The sequence below is a fragment of the Colletotrichum graminicola genome (genome assembly GCF_000149035.1).
Source record: "Colletotrichum graminicola M1.001 genomic scaffold supercont1.28, whole genome shotgun sequence".
Taxonomy (NCBI): domain Eukaryota; kingdom Fungi; phylum Ascomycota; class Sordariomycetes; order Glomerellales; family Glomerellaceae; genus Colletotrichum; species Colletotrichum graminicola.
Window position 1 is genome coordinate 1 of NW_007361032.1, and position 25,623 is coordinate 25,623.

General features: G+C 45.2%; 9 protein-coding genes across 9 annotated transcripts; 3 read left to right on the forward strand and 6 right to left on the reverse strand.

Annotated features, from left to right (window-relative positions):
* Positions 1-5,647: 5,647 nt before the first annotated feature.
* GLRG_06970 (uncharacterized protein) lies at positions 5,648-6,668 on the reverse strand (the record flags this gene model as incomplete). Its single annotated transcript, XM_008097655.1, has 3 exons — positions 5,648-6,281; positions 6,363-6,518; positions 6,577-6,668. The coding sequence occupies 3 exons, from the start codon at positions 6,666-6,668 to the stop codon at positions 5,648-5,650; spliced, it is 882 nt and encodes a 293-aa protein (XP_008095846.1).
* A 535-nt stretch (positions 6,669-7,203) lies between these two features.
* Positions 7,204-7,829, reverse strand: GLRG_06971 (PLAC8 family protein; the record flags this gene model as incomplete). The annotated part of the gene is made up of 2 exons (XM_008097656.1): positions 7,204-7,526; positions 7,634-7,829. 2 exons carry the CDS (start codon positions 7,827-7,829, stop codon positions 7,204-7,206), a joined length of 519 nt encoding a protein of 172 aa, XP_008095847.1.
* Positions 7,830-13,811: 5,982 nt separating this feature from the next.
* Positions 13,812-14,798, reverse strand: GLRG_06972 (acetyltransferase; the record flags this gene model as incomplete). Its single annotated transcript, XM_008097657.1, has 3 exons — positions 13,812-14,082; positions 14,190-14,576; positions 14,698-14,798. 3 exons carry the CDS (start codon positions 14,796-14,798, stop codon positions 13,812-13,814), a joined length of 759 nt encoding a protein of 252 aa, XP_008095848.1.
* A 448-nt stretch (positions 14,799-15,246) lies between these two features.
* Positions 15,247-15,751, forward strand: GLRG_06973 (complex 1 protein; the record flags this gene model as incomplete). The annotated part of the gene is made up of 3 exons (XM_008097658.1): positions 15,247-15,342; positions 15,422-15,589; positions 15,677-15,751. The coding sequence occupies 3 exons, from the start codon at positions 15,247-15,249 to the stop codon at positions 15,749-15,751; spliced, it is 339 nt and encodes a 112-aa protein (XP_008095849.1).
* Positions 15,752-16,086: 335 nt separating this feature from the next.
* Positions 16,087-16,615, reverse strand: GLRG_06974 (ribosomal protein L36; the record flags this gene model as incomplete). Its single annotated transcript, XM_008097659.1, has 2 exons — positions 16,087-16,176; positions 16,361-16,615. The coding sequence occupies 2 exons, from the start codon at positions 16,613-16,615 to the stop codon at positions 16,087-16,089; spliced, it is 345 nt and encodes a 114-aa protein (XP_008095850.1).
* A 650-nt stretch (positions 16,616-17,265) lies between these two features.
* On the reverse strand, positions 17,266-19,085 carry GLRG_06975 (threonine ammonia-lyase; the record flags this gene model as incomplete). Its single annotated transcript, XM_008097660.1, has 2 exons — positions 17,266-18,792; positions 18,867-19,085. The coding sequence occupies 2 exons, from the start codon at positions 19,083-19,085 to the stop codon at positions 17,266-17,268; spliced, it is 1,746 nt and encodes a 581-aa protein (XP_008095851.1).
* An 857-nt stretch (positions 19,086-19,942) lies between these two features.
* GLRG_06976 (uncharacterized protein) lies at positions 19,943-20,795 on the forward strand (the record flags this gene model as incomplete). The annotated part of the gene is made up of 3 exons (XM_008097661.1): positions 19,943-20,010; positions 20,119-20,189; positions 20,242-20,795. 3 exons carry the CDS (start codon positions 19,943-19,945, stop codon positions 20,793-20,795), a joined length of 693 nt encoding a protein of 230 aa, XP_008095852.1.
* A 759-nt stretch (positions 20,796-21,554) lies between these two features.
* On the forward strand, positions 21,555-23,446 carry GLRG_06977 (uncharacterized protein; the record flags this gene model as incomplete). Its single annotated transcript, XM_008097662.1, has 2 exons — positions 21,555-21,620; positions 21,695-23,446. The coding sequence occupies 2 exons, from the start codon at positions 21,555-21,557 to the stop codon at positions 23,444-23,446; spliced, it is 1,818 nt and encodes a 605-aa protein (XP_008095853.1).
* A 493-nt stretch (positions 23,447-23,939) lies between these two features.
* On the reverse strand, positions 23,940-25,433 carry GLRG_06978 (uncharacterized protein; the record flags this gene model as incomplete). The annotated part of the gene is made up of 4 exons (XM_008097663.1): positions 23,940-24,065; positions 24,193-24,459; positions 24,539-24,658; positions 24,756-25,433. 4 exons carry the CDS (start codon positions 25,431-25,433, stop codon positions 23,940-23,942), a joined length of 1,191 nt encoding a protein of 396 aa, XP_008095854.1.
* Between the last annotated feature and the right edge of the window lie 190 nt (positions 25,434-25,623).

Here is a 25,623-nt window from a genome sequence, read left to right on the forward strand (position 1 = left end):
TGCCCTGTCGGCTTCGGAGCTGTTTGAATCAACGTTGCGTTATAACACTTCAGCCCTCTTCCCTGCAGTAATTTATTATAGCTTATATAACTAAGGCTATAATCTCTTTAGCTTAGTTTTAATTAATTATAGCTACTATCTTTTTACTTTTTTTAAGGTTAATCTTTAGGTAAAACTTATTAGATTTAGTAGTACTTCTAGGTTTACTACTAAAATCTAGTTTTTTAATCTAAAAACTATAATAATATAGTTATTAATCTATAGTAAGATATTAGTAATCTTAGTTAAGCTATTTATCCTAATTACTTTAATAAAAATATTTAAAAAGGCTTTTTATATATAAATATATATAGTAATTAGTTACTTACTATACCTAAAGGAGAGTTAAGTGTCCTAAGTAAAAGGTAGGCCTAGTAAAAGTAGATTAGTTATTTCTTATTTATCCTTAATAAAAAAGTAAGAGGTTACTTTATATCTATTAATCTAGATATTAGTAAAGTAGAAGCTATTAAACGTTATATTACTACCTAGATTAGACTTAAAAGTCCTTATTTAGAGACTAGTAACTATATATAGGATCTTAGTAGCTTTAATATACTACTTTAAGAGGATATTAACTTACGCTTTAGTGTTAAAGATTACTAAGATTAAAAGGCCTTTATTTAACTAATTAACGCTTAATATTTAGACCTCTAGTTATAAGTATATATTTAAAATAACTAAAGTTAGTAGTTTTACTATAGGCTTTATACCTTATACTTTATTAATTTTAATAGATATTAAGGACTTACTATTAATTAAGGTATTATACTTATTTAGTAGTTCTTTAATATCTTTTTACTATTAAGCTGTTTCTTTAAGATTAATTAAGGACTTTAAGGCCTTAATCTAAACATCTTTAGTGTTAATATACCCTTAATTATATAAGGTAGCGCTTATAGCTATATTAAACTCTAGCTATATCTTTTAAAGAAGTCTAATAAGAAGTAAGACTAAAGTGTCTAGCTTTTTATTAGCTAACTTCCTTACCTCTTAATATAAATTAAGGCCTTAAGTTTACTTAGAGGCTATAACTTCTTTTAATTTATTAGGCTTCTTTTTACTTATATATAGTTTATAGTCTTTAAGAGTAGTTATAAGTTCTATAGGCTTTAGTTATAGTAAAATAGTTATATTTATTTTAGCTAGTAAGGACACCTAATTTAGATTATAATTATAGTTACTATTATTATTAACCTTTATAATCTCCTTATTCTTTAAGGTAAATAAAATAGTTTTTTTCTTAATTAGCTAAGGCCTAACTAACTTTTTTATATTATATACCTCTTATAATTTATCTTAAGTATATTTATTTTAGCTAGTATAGTTCTTAAGAGGCCTACCTTATTATACTATAAAGACGTTAGTATATTCTTACTTCTTATCCTCTAGTTATACTATATATAGGCACCTAATATTACTTATTAGTACTATAAATAGTAAATTTAAGGTGCTTTACTAAAGGTATCTAACTTATTAATTTAAGATATACTTTACTAAGAACTTATAGTCTTTATTAGTAGATATATTTATAATATAAAAAAGTAAAGTAACTTAATTAGTAACTTTACTTTATTAGCTATTTTTAATTACTAAGAATAGTATATTATTTATTAGACTTTACTTATTTTACTTCTTATAATACTAGGCTTTTTAAACTAAGATTATAAGATATACATCCTTATTAAAGGTGTATTACTAATAATCTTAAATAAATTAATACTTATTAAACTAGTAGTACTAATATTTATTTTTTAGTCCTAATACTTTTACTTAATCTAGTTATACTATACTAACCTTAAACACTTAAGTAGACCTTTTTAGCTAAATAGAATTTTAATATATCTTAAGTTTACTTATACTATTAGTAAGGTCTTAATTAGTATTACTTAGGACTAGTTAGTTAACCTAAATATTAATAGTTAATTATCTTAGTTACTAGTAATCTTAATACTAATAAGTAAAGTTTTTTTAGGACTATTACTAAGCTAGTTAAGTTATAGAAGTACTATTAGCCTTACTATTAGTAAATAAAGGCTTATACTTCTTCTTATAAGTAATTATATTAAGGAGCTTACTCTTAAATATTATATACTTTATTAATTAAATAAAGGCTAAAAGGCTAATCTTTATTTTATTTACTACTTTTTTTATAGTCTTAGTGTTAAATTACTTATATATAGCCTTAATTAGGCTTTTATTAGAAATTATATAAAGGCCTTATTACTTTACTTTAGTAATTATATTATTAACACTAGTAAAAGGTGCCTTAGCTAAGTGTAGGTCTAAGCTAGAGATTAGTAATCCCCTTATAACCTTCTTAATATATTTTTCCTTATTAAGGAATTAATTAGCGTCTTATTTTTTATACTCCTTTAAAAAATAGGCCCTAGCCTAAACCTAAGGTAAGTCCTTAATTATATTTTTTACTAAAGTTTAATAATCTCTTTCTATATAGTAGGCTACTAGTATACCCCTTAATTAGTTTAGTACTTATATAAGCTTATATTAATCCTTATATTTTTTTAAGAAGTTAATAATATTATCTTTAGAAAAAACTATAGCACTACTCTAGCCTAGAAGGGGTATCTTAAAAAAGTTTAAGTTCTCTCCTTAATTAAGGACTATATCTACTATTACCTATAGGACCTTAGGCTAAATCTAGGCAGTAAGAGCAGTAAGGAGGGCATCTATAGAAGGGTTAAGTTCCTAAGAGACAGAGAGAGGTTTTTATTTCTAATTAAGTACTATAAGTAGAGGATTAGAAGTGTTATTACTTTTTTTATCCTTAGAAGGATTAATCCCCTTTAGCTCTTAATACTTAGTAAAGGCTAGTCCTCTTACTAAAGTAGTGTTTAGGGTTAAGCCTAAGGTATACTTAAAAGTAGCCTCTTAAGAAAAAGTAGTATAGTTATTACTTATTATATTAGTTAGTAGTTATTTAGTATATAACTTATTAATTAAGTTAAAGATTTTAATAATTATATACTAATTTAAACTTTTTAAGATCTTTTTTAAAAGTACTAAAGTAACTTATCTTATTATCTAAACTATAGCTATACCCCTAATTAGTAGAATTTATATAATTATCTTTAGCCTTAGCTAAACTTATTAACTAACTTTTAATAAAAAAGGTTTTTTAATTTATTATAATTTCTTTATAAGGTTATAATAGTTATTTAAATTAGTATACTTATAAAAAGTCTTAAGGCTAATAGCTTTATATCTCTAGATTAGGTAATTCTTAAGGTACTATCTTATATTAATTAACTATAAGTAACTAATTATAATAGACTACCTTACTTATAAGGACCTTTAAGAGCTCTGTCTAGCTCTTTTAGTATTTCTATAGTCTATCTTAGTTATTATTATAAATTAGTAACCTTTAAGGTTCTAACTTATTATCTTAGTCTTATAATTAGGTAATTTTTATTATCTAAGTTACTAATTTATTACTTTATTATCTTATTATTTTTTTAGGGTTTTCCTTATTCCCTTAATTAGTTACTTCTTATAATCCTATTATCTTGTTATTATTACTTTTATAATAACTTACTTAGTGTGCTTAACTAGATATCTTTTTAATTAGTTTAAACCTATAGTTAATTTTCTAGAAGAGGAGACTATTAGAAGCATATAGGGTATAAGGGACTTTTGTAGTGTAGTGACTATATAGAATATTATAACTACTAAAAGTAACATAAGATTCCTTACTAATTAGTGTATAAATTATCTTAATCTATTTAGAATTAATATTAATTATAAGTATTAAACTATAAGATTAAGTATAATTATACCCTAATTAGGTAGGTAATTACTCCTAATTATCTTATATTATTATAATTAAAGGTAAATTATAGAGAGGCTTTAGTTTAATTAAAAGGTAGGTATAAGTATAAAGGATAAATTCTATATGTCTATCTCTAAACCTATTAACGCTAACTTATATCTTTATACTTAATTAGGATTAGGATCTTCTAATTAAGTACATATACTACCTTACTTTAGGCTAATTACCTTACCTTACTCTAATACCTTACTTAAAGGTAAATAATAAGTAGTCTTCTTAAATTAATTAGGATAGTAAAGTTAAGTAAAAGTTATATTAGTTACTAATAACTATACCTTACTTAAAGAATAAAAGAAAATAAAAAGGATAGTATAGTTATTAATAAGTATTTTAAAGAATAAAAAAAAGTAAGTAAATTAAAGTAATATAAGTAACTTTTACCTTTTTTACTTTACTTAAAGAATAAAAAAAGGCGTACTTACTAAGGGTAACACTTAGCTACTAATTATCTAGTTAAGAGAAGGAGTTATAATTACTATAAGCTACACCTAGCTAATAATATAATATTAGAAGTATATAGAGGTAAGATTAGTAAAAGCTATTTACTTATAAATACTATATTAAAAGTAGATTACTTAAGTAGTTCTTACTTAACTACTTTATAGCTAGTCCTACTAGTAAGATCTTATTTAGATAAGAACTTATAAAAGTCTATTTACTTATAATCTTATATAGGCTATTACTACTATAGTAAAATAAAAACTTAGTAAGATAAAAATCTTAATAATTAGAGAAAAAAAAAGTTAAAAAATAAAAAAGAAAAAGAACTTAAAGAAACTTAGGTATAAAAAGAAAATAATTATACTAAATACTATAAAGGTTATTAGTAAGTAAGTAATATATAAAAAAAAAACTTCTCTAAAAGTAATAAAGTTAATAGTAGTAATAGTAGTTATTATATAGTAGATATAAGGCTTAAAGGGTTATTTACTAGGTATTATAAAATCCTAGGTACTAATAATCTTTAGGCTAGTTAGCACTTTAATACTTTAATCTAAGCTACTATAGTAAGTAAAGTATTATAGCCTCTTCTAATAATCCTTACTAATTTATAGTAGTAGTAACTATAAAGTTAATTACTAATTAGTGTTAGTATTATAAGGATTATAATTATAAAGTAGTAATAGTTTAATTAACTACTAGTTACTTATTAAGATAGATAATAGGAAAAAGAAGAAGAAGTTATTACTATAGATATTTATAGTAGTGTAAGTAAGCTGCTAAGGTAAGTCACATGATAGTAAATCACGTGACCATGGATTGGCTCCACCATTAAACAGTTGAATATCCCGACAATAAATCTCTTGAGGGGGCGGGTGGAGTTGCCGTGGCCGGGGTTGAAGCGCGGCCGGCCGCTCAATCCTACGGTAGGCACCAGCCATCGCTTTTGTGTTGGCCTCACGGTTTTGTCTCGGCCTTGCAGGCGCTCGCACTTGGGTTCCACCGTCAGAATCCGAGCTGGATGGCCATTCGCCTGCCTTGCGCGGCCGCTACATGTACTGATGCTGCGGAAGTCTGCACTTTTGCCACTGGAGATCATCGGTCTAGGAGTCTTACCATAGAGACTGGTGTATGATGCCAAGACAACGAGAGAGGCTGTAAGAGGATGCTTATCAAAATATGGAGTAAGACTCTATTATACAATCCTGCGATACCCACTCTCGTCGAGCGCCTTATGACTGCCCCCTAAGCCGGACCGATGGCCGTGGATGGGCAGCGTGTGTAAGTGCCCCCCCCCCCCCCCCCCCCCCAGTTCCCTTAGAACCAACCGCCCTCGGTCAGGTTGATCTTCTTCTTCTCCGGGCTCCTGGCCGGTCTCGGAGGCGGGCTCTTAGCCTCCCCAGGCCCCATCGATGGTCGTCCGTCGTACAACGGCGGGGCGGACACCCTCGCGCCCGACCGGTACGGGGCCACGATTATGTCATCCGGCCCAATCGCTGGACTCACGGGTTCCGGCTCGGCGGCGTCTCGCTTCTTCTTCTCCTTTCTGGACCGCATCCAGATGAACAAGACGATACCCAGAAGCATGCCCATCAATGCCAGTGCCCCGATGACGCTCCCCACAATGGCACCAACAGAGATTCCTCCTCCGCCGCCGCCTTCTGGTGTCCGAGATGTGGGCCCCGTTGCGGCGGTATCAGCTTTCGTGGCGGCGGAGGCGCCGGTTGCCGTTGTGTAGGTGCCAGCCGAGGAAGCAGTCGCGGTGGTGTCCGTGTTTGTCCCAGGCAGGTCGGTCGTGCTCGAAGGATCCGTCCCGGAACTAGGTGTCGCCATAGTCGAGTCCGGCAGAAGAATGCCTACCCCGAAAACGGTGCTGCATATGAAGAGACTGAATGTGCGGGTGTCTTCCAGCGAAAACCAGGTCCAGCACGCCGTGTTAGACCCCGTCCCACTGTTTTTTTGTTTTGCGGCCCGTCAGTATGCGAAGGGGCGCTCGAACTCCCGGGAGCCCTGCATGTCGTCTCAAACTCACCAACACAGCTCGTCAGGCTCGCATGGCCTCGACAGCGTGGAGGTCTCGTAGCACGTCGTAGGGATCGTCGAGAAACACCCTTTGTAGGACCCGGAGGTGCTGCATGTCATGAGGGGATCCGAGCACCGCAGCGGGAGAGCCCCGTCTACAGGGAAGCTTGGGAGGGACGGTCAGCCCTAACTGTTGGAGTAGCAAGGGGGGGAGGGGCTCGTACCCGAGTGATGTTACTGGAAATGGATCGAAGCCACAGGTATCATCAGCCTCCCTGGGCGGCGGGACGGTGGGGGAAAACGATGTTGTCGCCATCGTACCGGGGCATCATCAAAGGAAAAAGGGCCAAGTATCATGAGAAGGAGGGAGAATACGAAGCCGCATTGGAGTGATTTCATTCTTGTGGGGAAGCTGGCGTTGTAGCATCGATATAATGCGTCACCAACGTGCATCACAACGCTATCACGATGGGCTCTTCCAGTGAACATGCCGTGGCTGAGACAAACAATTAGGCCGTGGCTGAGACAAAATACTAGGCCGTAATGTGAAGAGTCACCAGGGGAACACAGTGATTCGATCAAGCTCGGCGCCGCGATGGAGGGATACAAAAGCTATTTGCCTGTTTCACTGCCTATGTTTATCGACTGCCGTCTCCTTGCCGAGTCAGCGGTCCTCAGCATCCATTCCCACGGGTATACCATATCCATCTATTGACCGACCATATCCATATCCATAGCAAAACAAACAAAGTAAGGAAGAAAAGAAAAAAAGAAAAGAAAAAGGGGGCCACAGACCCGTTGCTGTCTCCCAGGCCAGTCGACCCTCCTCTCCCGCGGCAACGTCGCCACGCTCAGTTGTGCGGAGCGGGCATGGTCATGCCCTCCTTCTGCGGCTGGTAGCCCTGGCTGATGGGGCCCGTCGACATGCGCGCCTGGACTTCCTTGTCCTGCTGGATGATGGCGCAGCAGGCGCACCAGTAGGCGACGCAGCAGTCCGAGGCGCCGGAGCCCTTGATGCCGAAGCGCTCGCGGATCTCGGTGCGCTTCATCATGGCGTAGACCCAGCCGCAGCCGGTGAGACAGCTGATGCCGAACATGAGGAGGCAGTCGGTGTTGATGGCCTCGTACGTCTGCATCGTCGGGTCGCGCAGGCGCTCAGAGGTCTTGCCGACGACTGGAGGGGAGGGGGGTCCCAAGTGTTAGTTGAACCCAGGTTTGACTGACCATTGGATCACGTCCGGAAAAGGGGAGAGAATGGTAGAGAGGAGGTAGGGGACGTACGTAGGCAGGGGAGACACGTTCCCACGACGCAGGTGTCGCACGGCCCGCAGTTCATGAGGCCGGACTGCCATTCTTGGGTTTGGATGTTGCCTCCCTGGACATACTCCTGCTGCGGCTCCTGGTGCTGGTGCTGGTGCTGGTGCTGCTCAGGCTGCTTCTGCTCCGGCTGCGGCTGCAGCTGCGGCTGCGATTGCATGGGTGCTTGCTGTTGGTAATCCATCGTGAAGAGGTGGCGAGGGTGATGATACGTTTCTCAACGGGTGAGTCGTCTGGCGACTGGGACGATTGTTCTAGATGCAGGAGGGAGATTCCAGAAGCTCTTGAAAAGCATAAGCAAGCGGACACGGAGACGGAGACGCAGACGAAGGAAGACGTTGGATAGCTAGGGTAGGAGAGCCTCGGAGGGACACGACGTTCTGATATACGAAGTACGCGAAGGGGGTATAAGACGGTACAGGGGGGGCATCCTTGGTAGCACCAGCGATATGGGCAAGCAGCTGAAAAAACCTGGGGAGACAAGACGAATGCAGTTCGCGTGCTCGAGGCTTGATCGCTACCGGATGAGGCATGATGCGTGTGAGAGAGTCACACACTGAGCCGGCCGATTAATTCCTCCTGAGCTGAGGAACAAGCTCCAGTCGTTCACGAGCCTAATGTCGACCCCCGGTCTCAGCGCTAGGCTGTTAGGATGCGCCACTGGGCGTTCTTGTTTATTTTATTAGATATTTTATTTTATTTCTTCTCTTCAGTTCCTTCCTCGATGGAAATGACAGGGTCGAAACGAAACCCCTTCCCTCGTCGTCGTCGATGACTGGATGGATCCCCGTCTCGTCCCACCTCATCCCCGTCGCGTGTACAGTCTGTTGCGTTAGCAGCGTCCAAAACCTATTTTTTAGTCCGTGCACCTGCGCCACATAAATATAACCCTATATAAATTTACGTTTTTTAGCTAACAGGATCTAAAATTAATATTACCTAATATTAGATAGTTATAATAACTTAAAGTTATATATACTAGTAATAATAATAATAATAAGGGGATTTAGACCTATATAAAGCTACTTATTAGCTATATATCTAATTATCTTTTTAACACTTACCTTATAGATAGGTTTATCTCTTATTATAATAGTCTATAAGAGCATGCCTTTTAAATAGGAGGCTAAGTTAATAAAGTTATAAAAGTAATATATATATAAAGAAAGTAAAGTCTATAATAACCTTACTACTATTACTTACTACTACTATTCCTTACTAAATAAATACTATATTAAATAAATATAATAGCGCTAAGGTTAAATAAGGATAAGTAAAGAAAAATAGTATAGATCCTTAAGTTATTTAAGAAAATAAATAAAGAGATTACTAAGTAGCTAGGCTATACTACTTATATAGTCTAGTAATAGTGTTATAATTATAAAATAACTAGCTAAGTAGTAATTTATCTTACTAGTTAGTAAAGCTAAATAAAGTTAGAAGTATAGTAACTATATAAGTTATTAAAGCTTTTTACTTACTATAATAACCTTAGCCTTAAAGAAATATAGGATTTTTTTTATAAGTAATTTAATATAAAGGTTTATAAGTTAATAATTAGTTAGTAGCTTTATATAGCTAGGTAGATATTAAAGTCTATTTATATTATTACTACCTAAAGAGATAAAGTACTATAGTATAACTAAATATATACTATTTATAAATACTACTTAAAATAATTAGTATTTATTAATAAGTTAGGTATTAATAAATATATAAGTGTATAAAAGATAAGTTAGGCGCTAAAAGGACTATTACTATATTAAAAGGATAAGCTTAAATATAAGTAGTAATACTAAATTCTTTCTACTTTTACTATAAATAGTATATTTAATATATTAATATACTTAGGTATAATAAATAGTAATAGGTTTATAATATAGATTTAAGATAAGGTTTTACCTAAGTGTAGTGCTTTTCTTACTATAAAGTTAGTTATTATTATAAATAATACTAGCTTTTACTACTAATAAGATATTTAAGAGGTATATAATTTAGCTAGCGTATAACTATTATATCTACTACTATACTTACTTAACTTTAACCCTATTAAGGAGGTATTTAGTAACCTTAAGAAGCTCCTTTATAAGTAGTACTTAAGATAAAATAGAGATAAAAAGGATTTATATAACTTTAATAAGCTACTTTATAATTATATAGTAAAGGTTAGTTATAGTATAAAATAAATAAAAGGCTATTTTTATTACTTATTTATTAACTTTAATAGTATATAAAGATTATTTAATAATATATTAATTAATAAAGATAGTAGTAATATTAAAGGTGTCTTTATAACTAGTAAAGAAAGTGCTATTATTAAAGTAGTAATAAAAGAAAAAAATAACTATTAATAGATAGTAAAGAAATCTAACTATAGTAACTACTTATTTACTTTTACTGCCTTACTTTTTATTAGCCTTATTATATTACTTTTTATTTTTATTACTTTTATATAAATCTATTAATAACTTATTATTAGCTATATATATTAGGTTATTAGCTTTACTACTATATAACTTATTAAGGCTAAAGTTATTTAGCTTATTATATATTATAAAGTTAGGAAGGCGTTAACTTATATAAATAATTAGTAAAAATAAATTACCTAGTTATATAGGGGAGAAAATAAAAAGACTATCTACTACCTAAAGGTTAGTATAGTTATAACTACTAGATTTAATTTAACTAACTAAATCTACTCTTCTTAAGGTTACTTATCTTATTAGTTATAGTATTTATAACAGGCTGCTTATTAACCTTATTAACTTTATTAACTTTATTAGTAACGTATAGTAATTTATACTATTAGTTAAAGCTAGTAGAGTTATATTTACTCTACTTATAGTACTACTATATAAGTAAGAAAGTCTTTATTAACTTTTATATAGTACTAATAAGGGATTTAGGTATACCTTTTTTTTTATACTACTCTTTTAGTATACGCTAAATAACTACTAGGCTTAATAAAGAGCTTTATAGTTATTAAAGGGCTACGTTAGTACTGCCTTTACAGCCCTATTATTACCTTTTAACTTTAAGAAACTAGCCTATAAAATCTTATACCTCTAGTAACTACGCTATAAGTAACTACTCTTTAGGTTATAAGGGTAATAATAATAGCACTTTAGTCTTTTTTACTAAATACGCTAGTAATAAGTTAATTAATAAAGTAATAGGTATATAATAATACTATTAGATTAAAGATAGCTACTATTATAAAGGTAATTAATACTACTACTATATAAAAAGGCTAACTTTTTTACTACTAAAAGATAAATTAACTACTATATTACTAGTAAAGTTATTTATAGTTAGTAAAGAAGGCCTACTAGTAGGATTTTTACCTTCTTTAAATCCTACTATAAAAGGTAAATTACTTATAACTTTACCTTATATAGGCGTATTATCTTTTTTTACTAGCCGCTAGGTAACTATAACTATAAGGCCTAGTAGTAGATCTTTTAAAGTTATATTTACTTTATAATAAAGTATTATATCTTATTAGGCTTTAAGATTATAAGTAAGTAACTTATAGTAAACTTTAGTAATAACTAAATACTAGTTAGTACTATTACCTACCCTTATATTATTATAGTAACTTATATAATCTATATACTTATAATACTTTATTAGATTATACTATAAATCCTTTTTTATATCTCTCTTTTAGTTAATCTTATCCCTTATTAAATTTATTACTATTTTTCTTAAATTAATATATAATAGTTAGCTACTATAATCTAGTTACTTACTATAGTTAATTAGCTTACTATAGTTAATTAGCTTACTATAGTTAATTAGCTTACTATAGTTAATTAGCTTACTATAGTTAGGTTACTTACTATAGTTAGGTTACTTACTTTTTAACTTTATAGTAGATTATAATATACTAAATACTAATATAACTAAACTAGTAAAGTATATAAGATTTATACTAAAGAAGATCTCTTAAGTCTTATAGCTAAGGTTACTTAGTTATTAGCTAAATTTAAACTATAGTAAGGTTAGCTATTTCCTATCTACTTTACTAAAGTTATTACTATAGTAAATATTATTAACTTCTTATATAGTATAACGCTTTTTATTAAACTTTATTATTATTTATAACTTTAAAAGCTAGTATTACTTAGTAAGTTACTTTTAAAGGTAATCCTTTATATTTTTTAAGATTTACTTTTTTTATTTTAACCTAATTATTATACTTACTATTAACTAACTTATTAATTACTATACTATTTAAAAAGGCTAAACTTATAGTATAAATTTAATACTATTAAATTAGAGGTTAAGGGTAAAGTATATTATTACTTTAGTTAGTAGTAAAGTAGCTACTACTATAGCTACTTACTATTACTATAGTAATAGTACTAAAGTTTATAATAAAATATTAAATAGATTTAGTATAAATAGTACTTATTATATAGGCTTTTTATTATTATAAGTAGGCTTATTACTATTATTATTAATACTATTACTAACTTTTTTTTTTATTAATAGTTACTTAGGCTACTATTAACTTTTATAGCGTCTTAATAGTTATTATTAACTTTTTTACTACTACTATAACTACTACTAACTTCTTTACTACTACTATAGCTACTACTAATTTTTTTAGTATCTTAATAATTATTATTAATTTTATTAACTTTACTACTAGTACTAGTGCTATTACTATAAGGCGCTTAATTACTATATATAATAATCTTTTATAAGCAGCCTTATAGGCTTAAGTACTATTAGCTAGTAGTGCTAGTAATACCTCTTTACTACTAAAGGTAGTAACCCTCTTCTTTAGTGCTATTATTTAATAACAGTAGTAATAATAACAGTAATAAGCTTATTAATTAAGGCTATTTACACTATAGTATCTATATAAAAATCTATAAATCTACAGGTAAGTGGCCACCTAGTAGGGTAACCCCCCTACGTGACCCTAACTAGGGTGGTTGTGATGGTGTTTCTAACGCACGGACTGAAAAATAGGTTTTGGACGCTGCCAACGCAACAGACTGTAACCTCAACGCCCCACAGGCTGACTTATATTGATAGTGTAAATTTACCCGTACATAGTAGGCGTAGAGCAACGACCTCTGTTGGACTTTGGACGGGGGGCCTCATCTCATCCCCATGGCTTTGGTGGTCAACGAGATGACTGACTGGGGGCTCCCTCCCTGCGTGCGCTACACTTGTGGCAGCCGCGCTAGACCTGACGATGGCGTCCTAGGGCTGATTTAACTGAGCTTGGGCTGAAGGAAGCCACTAAGCAGGTTTGGACGTCTCGTAGCGGCGTGTTGCCCTCATGCAAGGGGTGAGTACCTACCGCTGGCACTCATTGGGGATGAGACGGGGGTGCGGAGAGATTCTGTCTTGAGTGAAGCCCCCCCCCCAAACCCCAAAGACATTGACGTTGGGAGGGATAGGAATATCCGTACACATAGACAGACAGATATATGTAGACCTCTACGAATACCTACCTATCGGCTCTTCCGTATCCAGCCCTCGTCCGTCTGGTTAGCTTTGCCGTCCTTCGTTGCAGATCCGCTAGGCCGCCGCGCGACGATCTGACGCCCGGCCTCCAAGGCAGACGCGAGACTTGGCATGATGACCCTGGCATCGAGATGAAGGCGAGCGTTGTGGCATGACGCTGAGAGGTAAGCGAGCGGTCCGGCGCCTCGAGTTCAGCCATCGAACGAGCATCTATGTTACACTGCAGTGAGAAAAGTGGTGGGAGAGTCCCTGCAGCGTTTCTTTTAGGTTTTTGTCGTCCGTCCATCCACCCGCCCGTCGTCTCATCTCACCCTCACCGACGCCAAGCCCAAAAAGCCCGACGGGATGTGGTCCTGCATGAGCCTAATATACCTAGGTAGTAGCATGCACCTCAGCCTCACCAGGTGTTTTCTTGTTTTCGGCTTTGTTTGACCAAAGTCCCTCTAGCTTATCCAGTCGGACGAACCGCCAATGAGAGCAGGGTTTCGAACGCCCCTGGGGATCGGCTGACTGCAGTGATGCCGCATCTCATGTCTCTAGAGTCATCACCGACCGACCCACGAGATCCTTTGCTTCGTTGTGCAGAGGGATAAAATAATAATAATAATGCCGCTCTCAATGCCCGTCTACAGGGGTATATGACCGTGAACCCCCATCATGCCGCATCACGCTTTCCCATCGTCTCCGTCCTCGCAGGCCCGCGCACCACCCTCCTGCTCATGATGAGATAGTCCGGCACGAAGACGGTGCCGGACCGCAGCGTCCGCTCCGGCGGCGATATGGCGTCCCTCTCGAACCCGAGCCGCTCGTAGAAGGCGCGCGCGCCGGCGTTGGCGACGAAGCACGTCAGCATCACCTTTTCGACGCCGGGGATGCTCTCCGCCACCCGGACGAGGTGGTCCATGAGCCCGCGTCCCATGCCGGTCCTGGAGCCCGGGGGAGGGTTTCGCCCGTCAGTTCCGAACAAGGACCAGTTGCCGAGTAGAGTAGTTGGCTTATGAGGGGAAGGGAAGGGCAGTTTCCGGGGACTCACCCTCTCAGCTCTTCCACGAGGTGGATCTCGTAGCAGTAGACCACGGCCTCGCCCTCCTCAAAGGTCGGCATCAGGCTCGTGAAGCCGCATATCCTGCCTTCTTCCACGTTCGCCTTCTCGCCATCATCATCATCATCATCATCATCACCGCCGTCCGGCGCCGGGGCTTCCTTGACGACAATGTAGCGCAGCTCGGGGCTCCTCATCTCCTTCAGCTTGGCCAGCGGCCTCCACCCGTCCCTGGAGGCCCGGTAGTCGGCCCCGCTGGTGCGCTCGACGAGGTCGAAGCAGGCCTGCAGCTCGTGCTGGGCGAGCGCCGGCGCCGACTTGAGCGAGAGGGCGTAGGGCTTGCCGCTCGCGGGGTGCGTCCATAATGTCCAGTCCGGGCTGTGCCGTCGGTGAGTCTTTTTCTTTCTTTCTGTTTTTACGAGGAGAGCAACTCTGGGCTTCCGCTTCCGCTTCCGCGTCAAGTCATGCTAGTGCGGGAGAAAAAGGAGACCAAACGAACCTTGGGCGCAGATGGTCCTTGATGAACTGGTCGTCTGGCTTGCGGTTCGCCGCCTCGATGGGGTTCGTAGGCGCCCTGCGGCGTTTGCGAAGCGGTGCCATTTTCCCGATTCGAAACGGAACAAGAACAAGATAGATCGAAGTGAAATTCCAATTCGAAACAAGACGCAATGATCTATATCATGTCATGTCATGTAACATGCATGAATGGAGGTTCAGGTCAAGGAAACTGTTTGCATCTTGCGCATGTAAATCACGGCCATGTAACTCCAGGGGACGCGTCCACTAAAACTGGCCTCTGCGACCGCTAAAAGCGAAAGCAAGAGCACTGCACTGCACTGCACTGTACGCAACGGTCCCTTACCCTTACCCGGCCGAAGCGGGGCGGGTCCGCCCGGACCCGAGGTTTCCCCGTCCTGACCTCATCCACAGTCCCCCAAAAAGTCACTTGAAGCTTCTCTCTCGTCGAGCTTCCATTGAGCTTCCGCAACAGACACACAGATGTAGTAGATGTAGTCGACCTCACCACTTTCCCCATAATCCCGGCCTGATGCCCTTCAAAACCCTCCTGTGGTCCCTCGTCCGCAGCTACTCCAATGGCCCGGCCAAGTCGCGCCTCGGCAAGAAGGCCTTGAGTCTGGACCATGTAAGAAAGAGAAAACACATATCTGCCATTCCCGTATAATCAGCGTGAATGGAAGACACGGAACTTCGTATACTGACAGTTGCCCCTCCCTGCCCCCCAATCACAGTTCCTCCAGAGATCCCGCGCCATCTCGCTCTATCGCGAAATCATCCGCGGCACCCGCCGCATCGCCGACCCAAACACCCGCGCCGAGTCGCGCCGCTTCGCCCGCGAAGAGTTCGAGCGCCACCGGGGCGTAACCGATCTCGTGAGCGCCCCCCCCCCCTTCTCCCCTTTCCTGCTCACTCCCACCCTCGCTTTTCCGCCTCTCGTTTCCCTGACAGTTGACTCTTAGGGACACATCCGCTACCTCATCTCGACCGGCAAGACCGAGTGGCAGGGCATGGAGCGCTACGTTGACGGCATGTAACGTGGCGGAATGTAGAGTTTCTTGTGTAGATGTGTCTAATTGTATAATACAGGGGGCATGAGCCTTTTGCTGCCCTGTTCGATGCCGCAAAAAGTGCATGCCCCGTGACCAGCGGGAGTTGTTTTCTTCTGCTATCTGGACCACGAGATCCATCGCCACCACCCCCTTGGACCTGGGTCTATCCCACATGATGGGACGCTGTCTGTGTTGCCCGAACTCCTCGCACCCCAACCCTGCCTTCTCTCGCGCCTCCTCTCGGTGGTTGTACAGACTCATACACAGGCCACCCCGGTTCCGCCTCCTCGACCTTCCGAGCCGGGAGGCTGGTCAACCTCTCAAGACTGGCGTTGCTTGTGTCTGGGGTTCGCCTTGCAGATGATGTACAGGTACCCGTTGTGCCTCTTGCCTGCCTTGCGACGGACGACCTGTGCATTAGTACGTTAGCAAGGGTTCAACATCCCACTCCGGACCTCATCTCCCTGTTTCCGAGTCTCTCCCTCTTTCTTAGCATCGCATATCCAAGTCCAATTCGACCCCATCATCCGTCTAAAACTTGCCACCCCCCCCCCCCCCCATCGAACCAGCACTTGGAGAAAGGGAATGGCTCACCTTGCAGTGCTCACACCTCTTCTTGACGGAGCTGTGCACCTTCATCCCCCTCGTCTGCTGCACCACCGCATTGCCCACGACCGCGGCCTTCTGTCCAAACACCGCGAGCACCGACTCGCTCCTCTGCGCCGGCTTCTTGGTCAGGATCGCCGTTGACAAGGCGCGTGTGGCCGTCGCAGGAGCCCCGACACGGGGAATAGTCGCGCGCACGGTCGTGAGGGTCAATGACCGGAGAGAGGCGGCGAGGGAGGCCATTTTTGTAGTTCTTTTTTTCTATCTGCTTTTCCTTCTACTCGTTATCGAAAAGTCGAGGCTCGGGCGGTTGGATTGTGTCCGAAGCGAAGGGGGGTGGAATTCGGCAGCCCAGTTCGTCGAGGACGTCTGAGGGATTGTGCGTTTCGTCTCGACGGCTGCTGGTCCGGAGCTGGCGGGGTGGGAGAGTGTGTCGAAAGACGTGGAGGAGCTTCGCGATGCCGACGGCGCTGGCGTCGAAGGGGTCCCCCGGTGGGAACATTTTCCATCTTCTTGGCGCCGTCACGTGGTGTTGACGTCCGTGCGCTTATCGAAGCAAACGGTGCTTATCGCGATCCTGCGGTATCGGACGACAATGACATGAACTTTAGGACAGCGGATTGCAGCACCGTGAAATGTAGTCGCATCTAAACGCATAGTCTTTTATTTTTATTTTTATTTTTTAGAGACGTCCGGTTGCATGCAGTAGTGGTCTATGTATGAGAGAGGCCATTTTGCGTTCTTGGAAGCCCAAAGTTCTCTATATTCCCTGAACCGTCGTACCTTTTGTTCTCCCAAATAAATCGTCTGAAATCTTCCATAATCAAAAACTCCCGACGCCGAACTGTAATTAACCGCGCGCGCGCGCAAGTCCCTCGACGACACGTCGCCCATCAACTGCGCAGGAAGGTCTTGAAGACGGCGGATTCGCTGCAGTCCTCCCACGGATAGCCGATGGCGGTAAGGAACTGTTCCAGCTCCTGGACCTCGTCGTCGGGACACAGGATGCCCGCCAGGATCTTGCCCGTGTCGCCGCCATAGTTACGGTAGTTGAACAGGCTGATGTTGAACTTGGGGCGGAGGGTCATGAGGAACTTCTCCAGCGCGCCGGGGCGCTCGGGGAAGTTGAACATGTACAGGCGCTCGTTAGGCACATTGGAACGACCGCCAACGAGGTACCGGATGTGGCTCTTGGCGAGCTCGTCGGCCGAGAGATCCATCACCGACATGTCGTGCGATCGAATGCGCTCCAGCAGCATTTGCAGCTCCTGCGTCCTCTGGAATGCCGGAGCCGTCAAGGAGATACCGATGAGGACGTTGGCGACCTCGTCGGTGGCGTAACGGTAGGAGAACTCGGTGACAGAGTGAGGCATGATGCTGGTAATCAGGTTGGCGAACGCGCCGGGCTTCTCGGGGATGCTGACCGACAGCAGCGCCTCCTTGCCCTCGCCGAGGGTGGCGCGCTCGGCAACGAAACGCAGACGGTCAAAGTTCATGTTGGCGCCAGAGGTGACGGCTATCATGGTTCTCCGGCGGTCGGTCGGGTTCTGGGCGACGTACTTCTTGAGGCCGGCAATGGACAGCGCGCCGGCGGGCTCGAGACCGGCGCGGGTGTCGTCATACATGTCCTTCATGGCTGCGCAGACCTCGTCCGTGGTGACCTGGATGACCTCGTCGACGACGTCTTTGCAGAGGCGGAACGTCTCCTCGCCCACCGTCTTGACGGCGGCGCCGTCGGCAAACAGGCCGACGTTGTCCAAAACCACGCGCTCTCCCTTGGCCAAAGACTGCACCATGGCATTGGCGTCGTAGGTTTCGACACCGATGATCTTGACGTGGGGCGCCATGCGCTTGACGTAGACGCCGATGCCGGAGATGAGACCACCGCCGCCGACGCAGCAGAAGATGGCGTCCAACTTGGCCATGTTGATCTGGCCGAACAGCTCCATGCCGATGGTTCCCTGGCCCGCGATGACGTACGGGTCGTCAAAGGGGGGGATGTTGATCAGCCCGTCCCGCACCTCCCTTCGGGCGCACTCCTCCTTGGCCGCGTCGAAGTCGGCGCCGTGCAGGACAACGTGACCGCCCAAGCGCGCAACGTTGAGATGCTTGATGCTGGGGGTGGCCTCGGGCATGATGATGGTGGCGGGGATCTTGAGCTTGCGGGCCGAGTAGGCGACGCCCTGGGCGTGGTTGCCCGCAGAGCAGCAGACGACGCCCTTCCAGCTCTTGGCGGGGTCGAGGTGGGCCATCTTGTTGTAAGCGCCGCGCAACTTGAAGCTGAAGACGGGCTGCTGGTCCTCGCGCTTCAACAGCACATTGCACTCGAGTCTATTACTGAGGTTCACGGCGGGCTGGAGCGGTGTGATCTTGCAGGCCTCGTAGACGCGCGAGGTTGCAGCGGCTATGAGTCGGAGGTACTAGACATGGCCGGATGTCAGCATTTCTCGTGTGTGCCACAGAGCTACTGGGCTCCAACGGACGGGCTTCTCACGTCGGGGTGGCCATCGGGCAAGAGGAAATCGTCAGGCACGACACCCTTGATGCGATTACGCCTCTCCTCTGGGGGCGTGGACGGGTTGGCGCTGTACTCGGTCAAGGACATGCCTTGAGGCTGAGGTGTCCTTGGGCGCGGCGGGTGATCGCCATTGACGCCATTGAGGGTGCCATTGGTCATGACGGCGAGGGCGGAAGGTTCTGCGTTTTCCGACATGACGGCGTGTGGTTTTTTTTACTTCCCTCTTTTTTTACAGGGGAATGTGAGGAAGAGTGAAAGTAAAAGAAGTGGAGTCACGTTGCCTGACAGAGAGCAGCAGCAAAGTTCAAAAGAGTCGAGAGTCACGACCGGGACAGGGACGGGGACCAACACACCACCAGGCCGACCTATCTACCGGTACGCAGTAAGGTGGAATTTTTGTTTATAGTGGGGGTTTGGCATCGGAGCTGAAGTCGGCTTGCGGGGTAAACTTTGATGGTTTTCTTGTACTTTAGTGGTGAGCTTGGCAGCAATTGTGCGCTAGGGATTGGTTGTAGCACCCATGCCCTGGGGTTTGTTATCGGACGAAGTGGCCCATGCACTAAAGGTCGATAGGAGATAACGATAAGACATTGGCAGGCGGTCACTGATATGGGGTTGGTTGAACGGCTGAATTACCTATGGTACAACAACACAAAAAGGCCCCTGGCTATAAACACAGTAAAATGTTTCTAGGAACTCAATGTTTGTAGGAACTCGATGTTAGCTATAGAGGTTAACATTACCTTTCGAGATGTCTCAGATATCAGATTTGGTGCTATAAAATTGAGGTTGACAGCTTGTCACTGACTCAACTGTCATCTAATGGCGATTGATTACCTAATGCAAGGTCTCCGAGCTGTGGAAATAGCCGGGATTTGCCGCAAATCTGCTCATGGGTAGGGGCTCTACGTACACTAGGCGCATTCAGTCCCCGAAATTCAGAAAGTCCATTTCATCATCGAAGTTGCTGACCGGTGGAAAACGCATGATTTCCTCCTTCACCACCTGCACAGCTCCAACCACCACCACAAAGTCAATTGGAAATCGCCAGAATGTCCGGCCCCGACGGAAAACCTACGCTTCTCGACCGGCCAATGCCATCGTCTTTTGACGAGAATAAGTGAGTCGACGGCCCGAGCTGTGCAACGAGCAAGCTGTAACATTTGAAGAGGGGGGGAAGAAAAAATGCAAAAAGAAAAGGGTGCTAACCAGCTCACGCGACCTGCAGCGAATTCTACGATGAGCGCGTCCTACACAAAGTCTTCCGGAAGCTCAGGGAGGAGCCCCTGGTCCCTCTTGGTGCGTATAATCTATAACACCCGGTGGCCGACTCTCGCTGACCCTGCGCCAGGCTGCGGCCTCACTGTCTTCGCCTTCGTCAGCGCGTGGCGCGCCATCCGCCGCGGCGACTCGGTCCAGGCCAACAAGATGTTCCGCGCCCGTGTCGCCGCCCAGGGCTTCACCGTCCTCGCCATGCTCGCCGGCAGCATGTACTACAACAAGGACCGCGAACGCACCGCCGAGCTGCGCAAGATCAAGGAGGCCAAGGACGCCGAGGAGAAGCGCCAGAGGTGGATCCGCGAGCTCGAGGCCCGCGACGACGAGGAGAAGGCCCTCAAGGCCATGCTGCAGAACAAGAGGGCCAAGTTCGAGGCCGCGAAATCGGGTGCTGCCGGAGGCGACACGCCGGCCGACGGGGAGAAGTCCAAGTCCGGTGGCGTGCTTGGTGCGTTGGGGCTCTCTGGGTGGGGCAAGCCGGAGGCGGAGAGCGCCGCCTCCCCGGTGCCGTCGGCGGACCAGACTCACAAGAAGGAGAACCCCAAGAGCTCCCTCAGCACGATTGGAGAGATCTACGGCCGGAAGCCTTCGTCGTCGGGCGAGTCATCAGATGAGCCCAAGAAATAGGGGCCGCGGGTTGGTTGACTGTGGACTTGTACCGCCGAGGAACGGCATGACTGCTTTGTATAGTATGGGCATTAGCACCGGTCGGCATCGGCATCGAGGACGGGCACACTGTCTCATTGAAGATTTCGCTCCGTTGTATGTAAAAACATGGGCAAAAGGCGGCGCATCCGGTCGAATTGAAGAAAAACATTTGATTTCTGGACGCACCGAGGCGCGGCCTGGCCATTAGCGCGTTTCTTGGACTGCCGGCAGCTGACAGACAGACATGCTCTGGTTAATTCGATCTCGAGTGAAGTAAGCCCAATTCGGAAGAACAGCCGTAGGACCGAGGTGCAGGAGCATGGATGGCCCAAGGCATTATCACGATGCTTGGTAGGCCGAGATATTCATGATTTCCGGTGGAGCGTCTATCACATGTACAGTCAGTGTACTCCGTACCTAAGGTTAGTGTACGTAGGTAGCGAGTCCCTAGAGGGGCATAGGGGAGCTCGGGCCAGTGGCAGTGACGTTGCGGGGCGTGCTCCGTTCTCCCGCCTTGGATACGTACCTCACTCAGTACGGAGGGCGGCTGATGTGACACTTGCCAGATTCTGTGTCTCTGGGCTCGACTCATTATGCAACCGCCTTGTTCCGTCATCGAGCCTCCCTCTAGTTAATCCCCTCCAACATGGCCGTGCCTGTTGGTTGTCACCTCAAGGTCTCTTGCAAACCTCCAACTCCGTTCGTCCATGCCTCCTGAGTTCCTACAGAAACCTCAACATGGGACAAGTACTGTCCGACGAGAGCTCCCGGCACCTATCGCACGAGGAGCTCACCCATGAACTCGTAAGTCGCCGTCATGCCATGACCGCACCACCTTACATGCTATCCCTCTGACCAACGACCTTTTTTCGCAACAGGCCAGTCGCTTCGCCGATAAGTGCTTCACTTCGCTGGAGATCTACTCATTCAAAGACGTCTTCAAGAGCCTGGCAGACAACCAGGGGGGCATCCGCTACCTAAAGGAAGACACCCTCGCCCGCTTCCTCGAGATACCCGACATCCTCCATGTCTCCCCCGTTGTGTTCCAGATGGTCTCCTACATCGGCGCCTTCCCTTTCCTCCAAAACGCACCCGCCGTCCTCGGACTCGATCAGATGGTCATGGTCGTCGTCATCATGACCCAGAGGCACAAGCGGGTGTTGGCCAAGGGCGCGACCGACCGCGCCAAGCTTCTCTTCAAGAGTCTCGCAGTCCACGATCGTACAGCGTCCGAAGCTGCTGTAGCCGCCGAAAAATCCTCGAAAGAGGAGCAGGCGACCCAGTCTCAGCCCAGGAGCCATGTCGCAGGCTTCGCGGTCGACGAGCCGGTGGAGGAGCCAGAGGACGACGACGACGATCTTGAGATTGCCGCATTTGAGCTGCTCGATATCAACGACGCCGTCTGGCAAGGCGACGCGCCCAAGGTGCAAGGAGCCATGATTCCAGCCGATAACTTTCGCAAGTTGCTCATGTTGCTCATATTGATAGCGCCGCTCAATGCCCAGGAGCGGCTGTCCATGTATTCCACCCGTGTTACGGGCGACGAGCTCGACAGCCTGCGCGCTACTGCCGAGCATATCCTGGCGGCTTTCCTGAATGTTGAAAAGGCACCGGGCATCAAATTCAGTCAGTACAACCGAGTGCTGCCCGTCTGCTTCCCCAACCTCTTCAGTGGGTTTAGCCCTCTGTTCGAGCACTTCCTCTTTTCCAAAAACTTGGATTTCACAAAACATAAAGGCGAAGAACCCGTAGCCGAAAAGCAACCAGAGGAAATCGTCCAGCCCTTGCTACCAGAACCCGGCGAAATCCTCAACTTGAATGTCCTTTCCCAGCTGTCCTTCTTCCTGCCAGGGTCGGATCTGTTTAGGCGACTGAGGCCCCTTTATTCCGGCAATAAGGACGGCTTTTCCACGGGGAGCTTCGAGGGCAAAGTGTTCAATTGGCGAGCACCCACGATCCTTCTCGTGCGTGGCACCCGCATCGATGACGACCCACGGGGCAGCCAGCAATCAACCTTTGCAGCGTCAATTCCCCCACGCCGGTTTCCGAGCGGCAGCAAGGGGGAGCGCCTTACGTTTGGCGTCTACGTAAGTACCCCTTGGAAGCATACCGCCAAGGAAACCTTTGGCGAAGGGGACACGGTGCTTTTCCAGCTGGAGCCGGTCCACGATGTGTTCCCTGCGTCACGATACAACTCAGAGTTCATCTCATTTACCAAGGCGCCCACCAACCGGCCTATGCTGGGTGTGGGTTGTCCGCACCCCCGACCGTCGCAGGCTCACCGACGGAACGAGATGCTGTCCCTGGGCTCCGTGTCGTTGCTGCTGGACGACTCGTTCGAGTACGGCGTCTTCAATCATGACTGGACCGCCGGCGGCGGCGCGTTTGCAACAAGCGTATCGCGCAAGTTCGACTTCCAGGATCGATTCGAGATCGAGAGCCTCGAGGTCTGGGGCTGCGGCGGTGACGAAGAGGCGAAATCGCAGGCCGATCGTTGGGCCTGGGAGCATCGGGAGGCAGAAGCCCGGCGTAAGGTCAACCTAGGGACCGGCGACAACGACGCCGACCGCGCGCTGTTGGAGATGGCGGGCCTCGTGGGCAGCGGCCGGAGCGGTGGCTCGATGGCGTGAACCACGTGCGGGATTCCCGAGTCCAGCAACCAGGCCTGGCAGGTGATGCTGCGTGACTGTTGATAGCTGGAGGCAATTTCCCTATGCGTTTGTGGCGTTTTGGTCCTGGGCGTGCATCGGACTCGTATTATGGCATTAGAATACGCAAATACATCTTTCAACAGCCGCCAAGGCGACTAGATACGATGCATCGAACCAGTGTTATTTCTCACAGAGGTACACGGAGCTCGGCACGAACCATGACTTTCACGTTCCAAGATTTACGACGTTGGTTGTAATACACTATCATTGTTCAACGTTTTTGACATAGACAGAAACACATTTCAATCGACGGCTTCTGGACGCTTATTCCCCCTGAATCGAAAGCCAACTCGACTTATGTCCTCGTCTCACACCACCGTATTTTTTGACCAATGACACTCGCTTCCGCTGTTAGTTACGATAAGATTTGGGGAGGCCTTCCACGGCATGGGAGGGCGGAGTGTGTCCATGTCTAAAGCGGGGCCACCAGTTTCCAATCGTAGGCTTCCTTGGCCAGGCGGAGGGCCTGCTCGATGCCCTGGCCCTTTTGAGTATCGTAGACTATATAGTCCCTCATTCTCGGGTCTTGCATCGTCTCCTGGAGGAGTTTGGCGACGTTCTGGTTTACCCCCCCCCCCACTTTGTTAGTCCTCCTTGAAAGGTACGTTACGCTCGAGGAAGATGGCAGAACTGTGAAAAGAGGTGGGGAGGAGGAGGACACTTACCATGAGGGAGATTTCGAGGCTGACCAGGACCTTGTGGATGCGGCGGGTGGCGTACGACTGGTACCTGGACACGGGCGCCTTGACCGTGATGACGCGGAGGAGCTTCTTGAGCGAGGGACGGGGGGTGGACCAGGGCTTGGGGTGGAAAGGGCCGGGGAGGGGCTCTTTGTTCACGGAGGGTTGCGACAACTGGACCGGCTTGCGGCTGGGGGAGGGCTCATTGGTGTAGTTGACGGGGCGGATCCTCTGCCACTCGATGCCGGAGAACTGTGATGGGTGTCAAAACCGATGTGAAAAGGGGGAGAAAGGAAGGGGCGAAGGGAAGGCGTGGCGGCAGGAAACTCACCTGGTACCAGCAGCGCACGATGGCTTGCTCCTCTTCGGGGGTGAAGAGGGTGGTGTACTGCAGACCGCGGTTGATCTTCCACAGGATCCATTCCATGTGACGGAGGCCGTCGAGGACGTACTACACGAGAAGGCGTCAGCTCCGCATCAGTCCAAAAGGGCGTTTGATACAAGCCCCTCACGACCGTCAAGATAGGGGGAAGGGGGAAGGGGCATACGACGTAAGGGCCCTTGTTGTCAACCAGCCAGGGCACGTATTCGGGCTGCCACTGGTACACGGGCGTCATCAGCTCGCTCGCCTTCCACGTGAGGCCGCCAAAGGCCGAGCACAGCTGGTCCTTTGTCAGCCCGCGGTGGTAGTCGGCCGGGAGAGTGGCGTTGGCGGCGGCGCCGGCGGGCCCCTTGGCGATCTCCTCGAGGTCCCGGGAGCGCGTCTCGACGGACCTCCTGCCGAGGACCTCGTCGTCCGGGAAGGCGTAACCATCGTCCAGCACCATGTCGGTGATGAGCCTGACGTCCTCCTCGCTGGGGATCACGGCGTCGTCGTCGATATCATTAGGGCCGCGGGCGGCGGCGGCGGCGGCGGCGAGGGCCTGAAGCTCGAGGGACGCCCAGACCATGGCGCCGTTGGACAGCGCCGAGGTGCCCTTGACCCCGTCGTCGACTCTCGCATCCTCGCGGTAGGGCTTGAAGGGGTTGGCGGAGGGCGGGGACGGGTCGTCCGGGTACCAGGGCAGTCCGTAAACGGGGCCGTTGACGAAGTTCACTAGGGGCTCCTTGATGGCGGCGTCGAGGTCCTCGTCGGAGACGGCGAGGTGGGCGGGCTGGGTGGGATTGGGGATCGCGGCGGCCCGGGAGAGGGCCAGCAGGGCTGGCATGAGTGTTAAAGACCTCATGTTGAAGGGTAAAGGGGGGACGTGAACGAGTGCGTGTGTGTGTTGTGAGTGAAGAGCGGAATGGAGGTCAAAAGAATGGCTTGGTGACAGGTTAGAGCGGGTGGTTATATAGGTCTTGGAGGCCCGTCGGCTTCTCGTATCCTTTCCCCATGTGAGAGAGCCACGATGTCGGGAAAGCGGACGTCACCAA